This window comes from Esox lucius, chromosome 24, assembly GCF_011004845.1.
Source record: "Esox lucius isolate fEsoLuc1 chromosome 24, fEsoLuc1.pri, whole genome shotgun sequence".
Taxonomy (NCBI): domain Eukaryota; kingdom Metazoa; phylum Chordata; class Actinopteri; order Esociformes; family Esocidae; genus Esox; species Esox lucius.
This window is the reverse complement of record NC_047592.1, coordinates 27816708-27833281: the sequence shown is the minus strand read 5'-3', so window position 1 is coordinate 27833281 and position 16574 is coordinate 27816708. Positions and strand designations below refer to the sequence as shown.

General features: G+C 38.1%; 1 protein-coding gene across 2 annotated transcripts in view; it reads right to left on the bottom strand.

Moving 5' to 3' along the window:
• Positions 1-8317: 8317 nt before the first annotated feature.
• The window catches only part of plcb3 (phospholipase C, beta 3 (phosphatidylinositol-specific)), a 73919-nt gene continuing 65662 nt past the window's right edge, over positions 8318-16574 (bottom strand). The window contains exons 23-33 of one of the 2 annotated variants that reach the window (XM_010865891.3): positions 14372-14466; positions 13975-14110; positions 13436-13471; positions 13155-13264; positions 12400-12509; positions 11645-11828; positions 11481-11557; positions 10790-10879; positions 9586-9643; positions 9041-9127; positions 8318-8911 (exon numbers count right to left, since the gene is read on the bottom strand). In XM_010865891.3, coding sequence (XP_010864193.1) covers positions 8606-8911; positions 9041-9127; positions 9586-9643; positions 10790-10879; positions 11481-11557; positions 11645-11828; positions 12400-12509; positions 13155-13264; positions 13436-13471; positions 13975-14110; positions 14372-14466 — 1289 coding nt within the window. In that variant the 3' untranslated portion in view covers positions 8318-8605. The remainder of the gene's footprint in view (positions 8912-9040; positions 9128-9585; positions 9644-10789; positions 10880-11480; positions 11558-11644; positions 11829-12399; positions 12510-13154; positions 13265-13435; positions 13472-13974; positions 14111-14371; positions 14467-16574) is intronic. The other variant, XM_010865892.5, reaches the window with a different exon arrangement.

Sequence of the window (16574 nt, the reverse complement as noted above, 5' to 3'; positions counted from 1 at the left end):
TAATAGGCCTACTAGTATCTACTAACTACTTGGAATAGTCATAACAGTTGAGTATTTGCTAGTGAGACTAAAGACGGACTTTACACTGCCAAAGCTATTTCATTTCATGGCAAAACAACATTCATTTTTCTTTCATTCGTGAATGACATTGATACAATAAATATCAATATAGGTGACGATAAATGACTTTTTTGTCAAGTGAAAAGATGAGACTATTGTGGAAACCCCTCCTCTTTTACTGCACAAGGGGTTGGGGTCTATTACCCCAAAAAGCATGCATGGATGTGTACTTCGAAAATCCACCAGAAATAGTCACAATATAACCGTAAACAGTTTTAATTTAGGCTTAAAATAACATAGCTACTGAAGCTTGTACATTAGCCAGCAAAGTTTTAGTCTATCTTGGACAAATCCTAATTACTACTTTGTAGTGAGAATCAAATCCCAGTTGAGAGATATTGAGCATGAAAAGTAATTGAATTAAGCTTGACACAATATATGAGGGTACTAACTATCTCTGTACGAAGGACACTAGGTAGGAAATATGATGCCCCATTACTGATGGGTCACACCCTGTCCATACCACCTGCTATGAACTGTGTATGTGACTGTCATAGGACTCTCTGAAATAGACCCTTGGGTCATAGGTTGGAATACGCCATACAAGGGTTTTTTGTAGGATAAACTATATTTCTTATAATAGTCTGTGTAATGGTTGGCTATGACCACTGACCACCTCCTGTGTGTCCTGGTATAAATGACTGTGTTTACGTTGTAATCATTTGGAGAGAAAAATTAAAGAACTATGGAAAGGTTATCATCATAAACCTCATGCTGAATAAAGGCTCTCCCCTGACTCCCTTGAGTCTAACACGGTCCACTGCTTGGCAGTCCGCATCTTTAACCACTACGCTATTTAACAATGGGTAGTCAGTCAGTCAGTCAGCCAGTCAGTCAGACACTCACTCAATAAGAGACATGCACTCTTCTTGGCCGGCTCCGCTTACGTAGTCCCACAAAAAACATGCAGTCAGCAGCAGTTCTGTGGGTTGAAAACAGCTTTTTGATGAGAGAGGACCAATATAGAATGTCAGGAATTGTAGTAGTAGTAATAATAATGGTGGAGAACAGCACCGGTACGCCTGTGTCTGGTATGGCAGTGACTGCTTGGCAGGACTCTAAATGGAGGCAGGACTCTGACAAGGACTGGCGGTGTGTGTACTCGTAAAAACTTTCCCAGTGACTTCAGTAAATCAAATGAAATATCTTAGCCACACAATATTTTCACACAAAATATTTAATTGATTACAGATACAATTTATTCTGCACAAAATAGGTTTAAGAAGTATTGGTACCCCTAAAGAATATTTAAAATAAAACCAAACCAACTCTGTTCTACAGTTATAAAATTCTATGGTTTTTAGTTGATCAGGTTTCATCTAATTTGATGCTTTTTACATGTTCCTGTGGTATGAATATGAGTTTGCATGCAGTTAAAATCCCATTGTCATCCATCACCATAGGTAAAACCAAAGAGCAGTCCACTAAAAGGAGACAGGTAGTTGTTCAAAACATGTGATAAAGGATGATGGTGAGGGAGGCAAAGAAGAATGCAAGGATCATAGTTTAAGAGTCTTGGGGCAATTTATTCACAAATCAACAGCTAAGTCAACAAGCGCTTTAGAAGGGTGCACACAAAGGCCTGTGAAGGACCTTTGAACCAGACAGTGGCCCTGATTCATGAAATGTGCATAAGATCAAAGTTATTGTACAGTAATTTCTCAGACAGAGCTAGAATTTTTCAATGTTATCTTTGTTGTACGTGTTAGCCAATATTATTATTGGAGACCGTGTAAGCCAACATAAAAGAAAATAATAATGCTTGATTGGCATAGCCTAACAAGACCATTCCAGTCCCTGTTTAAGTTTTGGTTTTGTTGGTTTCCATGCCCTTATTTGGAGTTCCAGTCCTTGGTAGTTAATTAGTCCATGTCATGCACCTGTTTGCTCTCACCTGTTCTGTTTTGTCTCGTTAGTCCTTGTATTTATTTCTCTCATTTGTTCAGTTCATGGTTGGTTATTGTTGCTATATGTGGCAATGTAATGTGTTCCTGGTCTCTTTAGGAGGCGTATGTGTTCTGTTTGCTTGGCTGTGAGTTCGGTTTAGCATTGTGTAAGCTGTAAGCATTGTGTAAGCTATAGCTACTTTTTGGATTAAACATACCTGGTTTTGGGAATCTCCGTTCTGCCTGTGCCTACATCCTAAACACCCTTGAAATGTTACACAATGATCGTTATCATGAAAAAAATACAATCACAATAATAATAATAATAATAGGTAATATAAAATAGATGACAAGGAATAAAACATACAAACGTACCAATATGTTAAATAATGTATCACACCTTAATGTATGATTTATTCCTTTCACTTTATACTGAATTTTTTATCTCTTATTCCTGTTTTTCATGTGTTTGTAAGGTTTGAATTCACTTTGTGTACATAATGCTCTAGACAAATCACCTAGCTTTGCCTTGCTTTCCTTGTCATTCTTTCCTATTCAAACTAATTTCATGTATGTTTTCATGGGAAACAAGGACATTTCTAAGTTGCTGAACGGTAACAAGTACACCCCAAGCTTTTGAAAGGTAGTGTATATCAACATCAACACAGAAATGGTTACGAGACCATGAAACCTTAGTCTCTGGACTTGAATCCAACTGAAAACCTATGGTCTGAATTGAAAACAACTTAGTCAGTGGGCACACACTTTTAGAGGGATCTTGGATAGAAGCACTGAAGAGGCTCAGTGCTTGACAGTTGTCCAGAAGACATTCATTAAAACCCCTCTAAGAGGTGGGTAAGCCACAGAAGGTCATTGCTGAAAGGGCTGGGTGTTCACAGAGTGCTATATCAAAGCATATTCATGGAAAGTTGACTGGAAGGGAAAAGTGTGGTAGGAAAAGGTGCACAAGCAACAGGGATGACCGGAGCGTGAAAAGGATTGTCAAGGCTGATTCAAGAACGTGGGGGAGCTTCACTAGGAGTGGATTGAGGCTGGAGTAAGTGCATCAAGATCCACCACGCACACACATGTCCAGGAAATGGGCTACAAGTGTCACATTCCTAGTGTCAAGCCACTCCTGAACCAGAGACAACGACAGAAGAGTCGAACCTGGGCAAAAGGAGAAAAAGAACAGGACCGTTGGTCAGTGGTCCAAAGTTCCCCACCAAGTATTGAGTGCATAAATTAACATACTTAGGAAAACTTAGCAGGTGTTTTGAGTTAATTAGCTGATTTGAGCTCATCTCACATTGACATTTGGTATTATACATTTTTATTATAATATTTTGAGACACTGGATTTGTGATTTCCATGAGCTGGAAGCCATGATCATCAAGATTGAAACAAAAATAGCTTGAAATGTTTCACTTTGTGTAATGAATCTAGAACATATGAAGGTGTCACTTTTACGGAAGAAAATTTACTTTCCCATAATATTCAACATTTTTGAGATGCACCTGTAGATTACGAAGGTAATGGGTCCACCAGAACACTGAAAAAAGCATCTGCTTAAGGATTTAAATGTAAATGTTTCAACAACTAAATAACATTTACCAGAATACAGACCAACCAATCAAGACTAGGGACAAGCTCTTAAACAAAATTCTGTATTTATTGAATGTACAGTAAAACAGTTTATATTATTTCTCCAGATTAACAATTATTACATCCTGATGCATCATAGTATCATTCACCTTGACATGGAGGAAATGTTGTGACATAGTGTCTACAAGCTATATATTTATATATATATATATATATATATATATATATATATATATATATATATATATATATATATATATATCTCATTATTATTCTCTTTGGAACAAGACAAATATAAGCACTCCGCTGTATTGATTTCTCTCTATAACGCTGCCTAGGGCTTGGAAAGATCCTATTAAGGGTAAGGAAGGGAGCGATAGAATGGATCTTAAAAAAAAGCTTTCGCAGTCTAACAGTGTCAACATCCTTCTCTCTCTTTATCTTGGAGATGGGAAGGTTGGAGGGATAGCGAGGGTCAATGTAAGATAGCATGGCAGTCATACAGCGTCAAACAAACCCTCTCTCTGTCTTTCTGGACCCCTTTCTATATACAGTATTAAGCGGCCTGGGGCAGGGAGGGACTATTAAACTATTTAAGGGACTGACACCGGGATGGATGGAGTCATGGCAGTAGTAAAGTATGAATCGACTCAGTCTCCCTCTCTCTACAGTAAAGTAGCCTTGGCAGGGGAGGGTAGAGACAATTTGGTATGGGTAGGGATAGATGTAAGAAAAAACGGCAGTCGACAGCCTTACAGAAGGCCTGAGGGCAAGAAGGCAAGAAGAGTGGCCACATGGTTTACAGTCTGGGGCTGAAAAGTGAGCGTATGCATGTGTGTTACTCAGCTGAAGTTAGCCTCTAGGCAAAAGGAAATTATCCCCTCCAAGCTGATTCTCCCGGGTAGGAAACTGGCTAACCACATTAGCAAACCAAGCGCAACCTTCCGGCTCTTTCTTTCAGTTTGATCTAGATCTTATTTGATGTACATGAACACACAGATGCACACTTTCAGTTGAACTTTCTAGAGCATGTGACCAGAAAGGCCTTTTCATTGGTTGCATCTTTATCACATTGTTCCAACTTATCTTTTTACAGATGCCTTTTTATACCAGAAGTAGAATTGGGGCTAATCATTTTGAACAGGGGCTAACCGACTGTCTCATCAATATTACCGTGGCTTATAAGTACAGTGGCATTGGTAAATTAGGTAAAATATTTAGAAGGAATTTTACTTGTTGGAACTAGCCACCAAATTTAGCCAGAAGTGGTAACGTTACCTAGCTCAATTCCACTGGCCTCCTCAATTTTAGCTAGCAACTAACCGTTACCCTCAATGTTAGCTTGCTACATTAAACTACATGGTAAGACATTTGGGTGACAAATGATGAAAAAAGGTTTTCCTACAAATAACTTTTTTTCTTAAGAAATTTCAATGTTTCTTATCACCACAGTATTTTACTTCAGACCAAAATTGACCAGCACCTTAAGTATAATGGTTACTGGGGAAGCCCTAAAATGAATTTTCTAAATAAGTGTCAAAACATGCAATTCAAGAATTTAACTTTCTAACATGGAACCAACTGCCATATTCTAAAATGTTTAGAGTTCTCAACCTAGGTAATAGATAAGGTGACTTTATAAGCTATTTAAAAAGTGGTTGTCATGACATCCTGGAATAAAAGGTTTAAAAACTAAATTATAGAATGATTAAAGTGCAATAACTTTTATAAAACTAATTTTAAAACAGTTTTTAGAAAAGCATTCTCAAAGACAAGAAACAGTTAAAGCCAATGTTGTGCATGTTACACACATACCGTGACAACCCCCCCCCCCCCCCCCCCCCCCCCAAAATAAACTAGTATTTTGCACCAAGTATAATATGAACGTGTGCTACTCAATTACATTTAGGCCAAAATGTTCTGATGTACATGAATGCATCCACATCAAGATTTTGTAAGTTCCGTTACCCAAGTCTGAACATACGTGATGAAATTTTACTTTAAAATAAAACATTTTGAGGATAAATTAACCTGGCATGGCAGTAGTTAAAACTAAGGTACTCAAAAAATACATATTTGGTATATTCTCCCCAATTAGGTTCCCAATAATGGAGTTAACCATTCAAACAACAAGTGAACATTTTAAAACATATAAAGTCAAGCCTAGCAACTTAAAGGGAGGGGATACCATGATTGTTAAAGTACAATAATATTTGCATTTGATGATAACATTAAATAGATGAAATAGATCATCCATGATGATGTAAAATTAAAAACAGTAAAATAAAAGATACATTATATTTAAATAAAAATGGATAACGAAGATAAACATTGGAAGACATATTACAAGACAGACAGGCAGCAAACACCAGTGAGGAAAGGATTCCGAAAGGTGTTTCTATCCAAGAGCATCTCAATTTCTTTTTAGGAATGAGTGTCTCGGAAATACCTGTGTCTGAAGCTTACATATCACTCCATGTCATGTGCCAAAGACAACGTTTGCAATGTTAGCAAGACTCAGGCAATCCCAAAGACACTTCCTTGTAAAACAAAGAATAAAGAGTTGTTTACTACCACCATCACTTCTGTTCTGTTTTCCATTTAGTCCCCCACCCAGTCCCCCATTTAGTCAGTAGTATAAGTCATGAAAACAGACAACAATATGAAGTTACTCAGATTAATAGATATATATTTTTTAAATGTATCCATGGAATATTAGAATTCACTGTCTGCCGACGGATAACATCTGCTCCTCGAGTGTACACTGTCCCAAACAAGGAGACCAACATGTCATGGAGGGGTTTCATCATTAATATGGTAGAGCTGTGTGGCTGTGTGTGTGTCTGCTGGGTTATTTTGTTTAAATTTTTATATCCACAGTAACCTAACATCTGCCTCCTATAGAATGACACACACTACTGCCTTCTCACTTGCCATTTCAGCATGCATTTGAGTCTGCAGTTAGATTGAGGAAGCAGTGGAGAATGGAACATCGGCGGTATTTGCATGCCCTTGGTTAGTAAATAAATGTGTATAACATTGTGTGGCACGCAGCAGATGCCAAAACTAGTGTGAAGGATGTCAACTTCACAACAAAAAGTGAGAGAGACAGGGGCAGAGTGATCTAGAGAGAGAGGGTATGGAGAGCTGGTAGAAACAGAAATAGGAGAGACAGCTTCTGAGAGGGATATATGAAGGTCCCTGTTCCCAGTCCACTGATCCAATTCTGCTTTTCTAACTGAGGCTACAGAAACCCTGACCCATTTACTGGACTCACCGCATCATTCTGAACATGTGGTTTCAACCTCTGAATGCTCAGCTAAGAAAAGTCAACTTAAATGGAAAAAGGTTTTACGCTGTATTAAACCACTGTGCGCTTAAGGCGGTTAAGCCTCTCTAGGTTTCTTCCTAGATCCCGACAGTTACAGGGCGTTTTTGTTAGCTACTGAGATTTCACATCGGTGTTGCTTGTTCTCTCAGGTTTTATACTGTATATTTAAGCTCTTTGTGACAACTGGATGCTAAAAAAGAATTCATCAAATAAATGTGATTTGATTAACTAATGCATGGAAAATGGCTGAAATGAAAGAAAGAAAAGGGGGGATACTCTTACTTTTCTCTGTCTGTCTCTCTTGCTAACTGTGAGCATCGATGGAGAAGTAAGAGATGAGAAAAAGCTTAGTGGTCTACTCTGGAGATTAACACTTGCACACACAGAAATAATCTCCAGCAAAACACAAATAATAATATAATCTATATATGGTATGCAAACTAATTTATGTAATGGCAACTGAACATGGGGGGTTCAGAGGATTAATTTATTCAGTGTCCCATATGTCTCCACTGTTCACTGTATAGTACACTACGTTGACCATGGCTCTAGTCAAAAGCAGTGCCCTATATAATGAATAGAAAGCAACTTAAGCCGCATGCTTAGCCAACACATCAGGAAGCTTAACTGTGGACAGCAATAGGGTGTGTGTCTGAGAAGGTACCGTATCACACCTCACAGGGGTCAGAGGTCAAAATATGATCCCTGGCCAATGAGGCTAACAACGCACAAAGTATCGTGTACACATCATCCCTCTATTATTTCGTCCCTCTCTGTTTATCCATGAATGTCCAAGATGCAAATCAGGGGATTAGCATCAGCATCCTAGCAATTGATCACGTAAGATTAGTGACACGATCCGCCGTTCCATATGTAATCCTCAAGTGGCTTTCTTTATTTATTGAGTGTGGACAAAAACAGTCTTAAAAGGGCTAAGAGAAACCGCTTGCTTCTGCTGATACAACATTGCCGTTTGGTGGTCTAACTCAAGTACTGCAGCTTGGTCTATGGATTGTTTTGTAAATATTTCAACACTATGAGGGTGAAATAATACCATAAAATAGTGAAAAAAATTTATAATGCCATTTTAATGCAAGAGCTTCTGGAAAAGGAAGGGAAATTCTTGCTTGACCATTTTTCTATTTTGCCAAGTAATTTTTGTTTTACTTCACTATCACATTAAAACAGCTAATTGCTAGCCAGAAATTATTTGATATTTAGCTCCTAACAGCTGCATTGGTTTAAATAGTTTTGGTTCCTGACTTTCTGGTTTCAAAAATGAATTCTCAGCTATACAATGCTATTTAAATTTGAACAGATAACATTTCAGTTTTGGACAGATAGCAAACGGAAATATATTGAGAAAAAAAGGTGCTTGCATACAACTTGAGAATTTAATGCTGGAGTGTGTGTCAAACAAGCAAAGGGCTTTGGTAAAGAGAACACATTTCAAAAAGACACAGGCATGGAAAAAATACATTAATTTCATGAAGAAAAGTATCACTTCAATATCTTTCTCCCTCTAAAACCCCGGTGAGAAGAATTAGATTTTTTTAGAATAAGTAAAATTCTATTACAAATAAAAACAATTTAAAAATGAAAACATTAGAAGTTCACCAACAAAAGCCCAGGACAATTATTCAATAAATGTACATATTAAAATTTACCCCGTCAACTCTGCTTCTGATAGGACAGGAGTAGAGGAAGAGGATGAGTCTACCAATGAGGCAATGCTATTGTCCATGCTCCTGTTCCAGGTGCTCCTATTGGGAGTTAGGGGAAAAGTGGGCGTGGAGCAGTTGGAAGGTGGGCCCGAGCTGGAGCTAGGACTTGGACTGTTGTGATTGGATGAAAATAGAGCGTCACTACGGAGACCTTTGGACTCAAGTTCTGTTTGCAGGTATGTGCAGATCTCCTCTGGTAGACGCTGTAGCTCCTCGTTCAAGTCTTGCTCCAAACGGGCTTTCATCTAGACACATGGACACAGACACACACAAAAAATAAGAGATGAAAGATTAGATAAAATGTATTTCATATGAACAGCCATGCCAGTTAAGCATGTTTGAAAGTGCAACTGGATGTGTGGGTATTTTCTCACCAGTGGTTGGTCTTCCTCAATGTGTCTTAGGACTTCTCTATGTCCGATTAATAACTTCTCTTGACGCTTTAATTGGGCATCATCCAACTAAAGCAAGAAAAATATATTATTATTAGCATTTTGTACCCAGCATTTTATCCATATTTTTTAAAATATTGGTCCCCTTTTATTCCGACAAAAGTTTATCCCATTTTTATTTCTTTGTACATTTCATACAGCCATTGCTGTAGACAGGAATTCTAAGCCCACGGTGAAGTCATGGGTCTTGTTCCTTTATCCAACGTAGTGTCCACATCTTTAGGGCAATTAGGTCCATTGTCTGACAGGCTAAAATAACCAAAATCTAAAACAATACATCTGCAAATAATGTAGACATTCTTTGATGAGCAATGTGTCTGATATTACCCACGTGCCCTTTCAGACAGAAAAAGGTTGGCCTATAAGTTTATTTTTTTGGGGTTAGGGGAAAACAACCTTGGAGCAATTAGGGTTAACGGTCTTGCTTAGGGACACACAAGGTGACAATGTGAGGCCTGCACTCTTACCCGACGGATTAAGGTGACCGAGTCTGAGATATGCTTCCTGTTGATCTCTATCAGTTCCCTAAGGGAGGGGAGATAAAGTTAGCATCTGAGAATTATCACTAGAACCGCCAAGCCTTTCAGACGAACATTAACAGCCTGAGCCGAACGCAGTTTGTCGTCATTAGCATACGAATCGGCCCTATTAGCATACACATTCTCCTCTGCAGCGTCACCATCCAGTCAGAAGTTCAGTTCATCTACAGGGTCTTCATATACGTAGAACAGTCTAAAAATAATGAATTACAGAATTTGTTTTAAATAGTTAATGAATTTGAAAAAATACAAGAATGTCTTATCATACAAAAAGGATACAGAGAAGCATTATTTCTAAGAACATAGGCTACAGTATTTTCATTTGTTTATTAGGCCCTACAAATGTACAAAATGAAAATGACACAGCCAATCTATAGGTGACATGAATTGTCTAGAGGTGACATGAATAAGAAAAAAGAATAAGAAAAAGACAAGGTCCAATATGAATAGGCTATGTGAAAGGTGCGTCTTTGCAGGACTCTCCCGGGGGTTGTCATGGGGCTATCGAGTTGATTTCAAAGCCAATGCATAGCTCTAGTCTCCTAGATTAATAACATATAAGGTCTGTCTATAGTTGACAAAACCGAGAGGAGTTATTAGAAAAGACTATGTCCAAAATGAAAAGGCTGTGTTTTTGCAGATAGATTTTACTGTTAGGCATTTAGAGGCCCTAGTGTTATATGACCACATCGGTTCAAATCTGCCAATACAACAATAAAACACATTTTAGCAGTTTCTTTGTAGAGTGTGATGGGATGTTTAAAAAGGAGGAGCATATCAGCAAATGCATGACCTGAGTAGCAGTCAAATTCTTACCGTAACATAAACCCAACAATTTTTACCTCAACTGAAACCCTAAGCTGTAAATAGATTTTTCCTTGTGGGCAACAGCAAAATATTTTTGTTCCATGCCATAGGTAACACTTTATTTTGAGTTTCCCGAAAGAGTTTCTGTAGATGCTTTGACTATCATTTACTATTTACTCACTATCAGTAACATTTTAGGTACTTAACCATTAACTCTAACATCCTTACCCTAAATTTAATTCTAAACCTAACAACATATAGATCTACAGATGGAAATTCAAACCCTCAAAATAAAGTGTGATTTGTTGGTAAAACACACACGTACTGCTCGGCCTTCTCGCTTTCTCTGCTCTTGGCCTCGACAATACTGTTCAGTCTCTTCCTGTCTAGAATCTTCTGAAGCTCCTTCTTCTCTCTGTAAACAACAAAAGAAAATCTAATTTTGCCGACTTGATAGTGTTTTGATGTAACCCCTTCCACATTCAGAGTATTTCAAAGTTATTAGAAAGCAATGGCACATGTATGTTCAGTGTTCTGGCACAAATGATTGACCTTGACACTGGGGACAGGACAAGTGAATTTCCCTTTACAGTGCTTTGACCGGCTATATAAATTACCATAAAAGATGATATCTTTTTTCCATTAAATCCAGCTGTATTAGGAGAAATCCAATGGTTATAAAGAATAAGAAAGCAGTAGTCATTATTTATATAATGGCTACTGAAACTGCTAAACGTGTAGCAGAAATAATGTTAATTAAATATTACAATGTTGAAAAAAATATTATGTTTTCTTCCCCATTGTGCAAGGAATTCTGGATTATAAAACTATTTGAATACTGTACTTTTAAGTATACACCTTTTTTTATGTGTATTTCTGTTATTAACCTGTTACCAAAACAAATATAATTATGAGTAAAAGTCAATGTGATGTCCCTTACATCACCACAGCTTTCAGACAATCAGTATTCAGGGTTCAAACCACATGGTTTATTAATGTGTTAAATGACACCTTACCTATCACAAATGTCTTTGAGCTTTTTTAGCTGAGCCGTCTGACATTCCTGGGCCACCTCCTTCAGTTTTGGAAAAGACTGGAACACACAGCACCATAAATGAATGTTTGTGTGTACATACGTATGTGTCTGCGTGCACGTGTCGTGTCATGTACACGTTTGTACCTCCTCCAAGTGTTGGTGTTTCTTCTCTCTCTCCAGCTTGTGTTGTTCCTTGCGGAGTTTCAGGAGCTCCTCCATCTGCCACTGTCTGAGCTGCACTGTTTTTGTCTTCACCTCCATCTCCAATGCTGTCAACTGCTTCTGCACCGGCTCAGCTGACTCACTAAGACATACACACACAAAGAAACTAACCAAAATAAATGCATTGAATTTTTTATTTGATAGACAATGGTTGACGGTGGAGATGTTTTGCTCAACGAGCAGTGGGCCGGGTTTGAACCCATGTGGCAGCAATTCATGTGCACTTGTAAGCTTAGCCTGCTGGACCACCCACGGCCACGTATTTCAAGGTTTGCATCCATTTCAGTAGTCGTAATGGTAGTGACTAATTACCATTAAAAAAGTAGGTATATGAGAATACTGATTGATTTGAAAGCCTGAACATATGCAGATAACCAAGTTAATTTATACACATTTTAAATGGTATAAAAATGTGTATATTGAAAAGGTATACATACAGTAACATAAAAAATGAATTTGACATGCAATCACATTTAGACCAGTATGTGCATAATTTGGTTTGAAACTGATTGGTTATGTAAATTCTATGTGGGCTTTGACAGATGCTTAATAAAATATTTAAATCAGCCCACGAGAAGCAGCTGATGACATAAATTAGTTAACAACTAATGAATTAACACATGGATATGCGTAAGGGGCTTGTCATCATAATCCTCATCACCCCCACGGCCTCTTACTTCTTCTTTATACTGCGTTTCAAGTGTTTTTCCATCTGACTGCGTCGTCTCTCTGTGTCTGACTGGAGCTGGTTACAGCGATTCCTCTGTTCCTTACTCAGGGCCCACACCTATCAATTCACAAGCACAAATAAATATATTGCAGTTAGGTATGCATTGATAAGAACATTGTTGACCGAAACAATAACCAATATACAATATATTGAATAAAAAATAATATGTTCCCTTTGATGATGCTTCTTATTTCAACAAATGCAAATTCAATCGTACAAAAGTTACTTCTAAATACTTAATAAATAAAGACTATCTTTCTGTAATTGTACATTATACAATGCAGATAAATAAATAAGACATAAGACAAAACTGAAAATAAGAAAAATTACATTAAAACAATAGTTCAACGATGAGCAAAAAAGTTGATGAAAATTACTGGAGTATATTAGATGCCTATTCAGATGAAGGCACAATTGGCCTGAAATAATCAGTAAATTGAAAGCAATCAGCTTATACTGATTATTACATTTTGCCTATAACTAACCGATACCAATTGCTGGGCAATATATCCGTGCATTCCTAAATGCAGTTGTTTATTGGCCAGATTCTGCTGCAGTGAGTGAATGAGCCTGAATGACAAAGACCAAGAGTGAGGGAGTGATAGAGTTAGCAAGTAAGCGGCGATCAAGAGAGAGTACGTGAGTGAGAAAGCAAGAGTGATAGAGACACAAAGTGAAAGAGGGAGTGTGCATGTGTCAAACCTTCTTGAGGTGTTTCTTGCGGATCTCCTTGAGCTCTTTGCATTGCTTTTTCAAAAGCTTGAGATAGGACTTATGCTGTTTCAGCTCTTCTAGGGACTGAGGCTGGAGTTCTGAGTGGTGGGGGGGAGAGGGGGAGAGAGAGGCAAAGGAAGAAAGAGGGCAGGTGGAAGAAAAGGAGAGGGAAGAAAACAATGTAGTTAACTGGTTGGGCTGCCCACCGCATGGGACATAACGCGTTCTGTGGTAATGTACAGTGGTTGGGTGAAATGGAGATCACTTACTCGCCAGGACTGTGGCAATAAGATCCTCTTTCTGGCCTGAAACATGGAGATGTCGACAGGGACAGGAGTGATTGAAATGTAACACAGTGATTTTAACTTTAGGATACAGCACTTCTAATTCTATTGAAATACCACGTCTGTCCTAGACTTACTAAACATTGGGATATTTGTCTGCAATGTAGTAAGTCTGGACCCCAGTAAAGACTTATGAGTGCTTTCTCTCGCGACACACACACACACGGCTATGCATGAGTACACGTTAATTAACAAGAAATACAAGTCATAACTCAGTCCACAAAAAACAGTATATCTAACGCTATTGGAGTTAAAAAGCCAATTTAGCATGGGTAGTGTCTTCAACCTTCTAGGGGGGATGGGATTTCATCATTGGCTGATGCCTATTGACGACGCAAGGGTTGGCCAATTATGAATAAAACTGAACAATTCAAAATGGAGACTGTCTGTTCCCATTGTGAACTATACAGGGATGCCTAATTTCCTTCACTGTACTGTTACACCGAAAAAAGATGTGAGCTTACCTTGCCCTGGTGAGTTGATAATCTCGCTGATGTCATCAACAGGGGCAGGGACCTGGTGAAGTGGGGAGGGGACCTTGACCTTCGGGGCATCGCCCTCCCAATCAATCTCACACAACTTTGGTTGCTCCAACACTCTCTGTAAGGTGGTGGTGGAGTGAATTTGGAGATGGTAGCACAGACAAAATAAAACCAAAGCATGGTCATCTGACTAGGCCTGGGTACTGCCAGGAACCTCACAATATACAATGCTGTTGCGATACTTTGTGATTCCAATTAACTTCCCTTTAGTAAATGCGCACAACTGGCTGTTTTAAATAAACAGATGGTGTTATTATAATAATGGCAGACTTTATAATTCTGTGTGTGTGTGTGTGTGTGTGTGGGGGGGGCTCCTCACCTCACTGTTGTCCTCAATCAAAGAAGCCAGTTGTCTTTCTCTCTGAGCCAGCAGACTCACATGTTTGATGGGGTTGGTCAGGGCCTCAGCATACTCTAACACCACAAACACACACAAACAGTTAGTAGTTGGGACACGTATGATTTCAAAGAGCCACTCCAATCTCTGTCTGAAACTTGCAAATATGATTGGTTTAAAAGACATTAGTTACAATCAACACTAGTTTTTGTTATCTATGTAGTGCTATGGGGTTATGGGCAGTGTTAATGGTTCTCAACCTTTTTTGGGCCAGCGTCCCCCTATCCATTATCCCTTAATATTAAGGGATCCCTTAATCCTTTAATACCCAAATAAGATGTAGGCTAATTGCCCTGAATATTATTGATTATTATTATTGTTATGAGTTAAGATTATTATTATTATTACAATTGTTATCATCAAAAAAGCACATATTGAATTGAATGACAAACAACTGATTTATTTTTTAACAGCAGCCAATCAGAAACAGCTAGCAATTTAACATTCAAATCTGAATTAAACAACAGCCAATCAGAAATGGTATTGAAGTTGTATTGCAGTCATGTCAACAAAGCCACTTGTATTGAGTAGTGTTTCAATGTGTGTCTGGATGCTGGATGCTAAGTTGCTTTCTGAGGAAGTCCAACATCGGAATATCAGTATTTGAGTTTGTAATTAAAATAAAACTGCAATTTTGAAAGCTTCACCCTCCTCCTTCCATGACTTTTCCTAAATAGACGTATATTACATTGTTCCGTTGTCAGAATTCTAAAATCACAAAACTATTTAGAGACTATTTACCTATTTTTTTTTTTTACTGTTTTGCAACTTAATCGGCCAACAGCCCACACCACTTAGCACTGGCACCTAAGCAGCCACTAATGGTACCCAGGTGCTAATCACCCCTCACTGAATGCATGACGTCCCCTGGGAGAGTCCTGCAAAGACACTATTTTTATAGCCCATTCCTTTAGAAAAAGGGACCTTGTCTATTAAAAAAAAAAACTCAGCTCCGTTTTTCTATAACTTACTGATGTCACTTATAGACAAATCTCATATGTAATCCAGGGGACTAGAGCTATGCATTGGCGCTGAAATCAACTCGATCTGCCCCACTAGAACCCCCAGGAGAGACCTGCAAAAATTTGCCATTCACATAGCCTATTCATTTGGAGAAATAGACCCCTCTCCATTTTTGTATCATTTATTCATATTACCTATAGACAATTCATATCACCTATAGATTGGCCGTGTAATTTTCATTTTGTAAATTTCTAGGGCCTAATAAACGAATGAAAATACTGTGTTCTTAGAAATAATTAAATTAATATAAGAAGATCTGGTTCAGCTCATTCTTCAGACTGATGTAGTGGTAACCTACACGTATAGACAGACATTGTTTTCAGCATCTTTGTGTTGATCAAAATTGTTCTATCCAAAAACAACTTTCTCTAACTTTTATCCCCCCATGTTCTCTCCAAGTTATTTTGTTTTGGCACCAAAGCACAAGGCCAATGCCACATTGGAGTGGCTCAAAAACAAAAAGGTGAATGTCCCCAAGCTTATATCCTAGAACCCCCAGGAGAGACCTGCAAAAATGTGCCATTCACATAGCCTATTCATTTGGAGAAATAGACCCCTCTCCATTTTTGTATAATTTATTCATATTACCTATAGACAATTCATATCACCTATAGATTGGCCGTGTAATTTTCATTTTGTAAATTTCTAGGGCCTAATAAACGAATGAAATACTGTGTTCTTAGAAATAATTAAATTAATATAAGAAGATCTTCAAAGAAACACATTCTTGTATTCTTCAAATTCATTAACCATTTTAAACAAACAAATTCTGTAACTCATTATGTTTTTAGACTATTATATATAGTTTGATAACGACCCAGTAGATGAACTGATGCTCTGGCTGGATGGTGACGCTGTGGAGGAGAATGTGAATGCTAAAAGGGAAAATGTGTATGCTAATGACGCCAAACGCCGTTTGGCTCTGGCGGATACTGGGGGTCCGAAAGGCCTGGCTGTTCTAGTGTTAAGATCAATGTAGTCTTTCATGTTCTATATTGACGTTTGTGGTGAAAGATTAGAAAATAAGAATTACTTGCTCCGCACAAAAAAAAGGCAGTATATTTGTTTATTTAGGTTGTACTCATTAGCACAGGTGATTGTG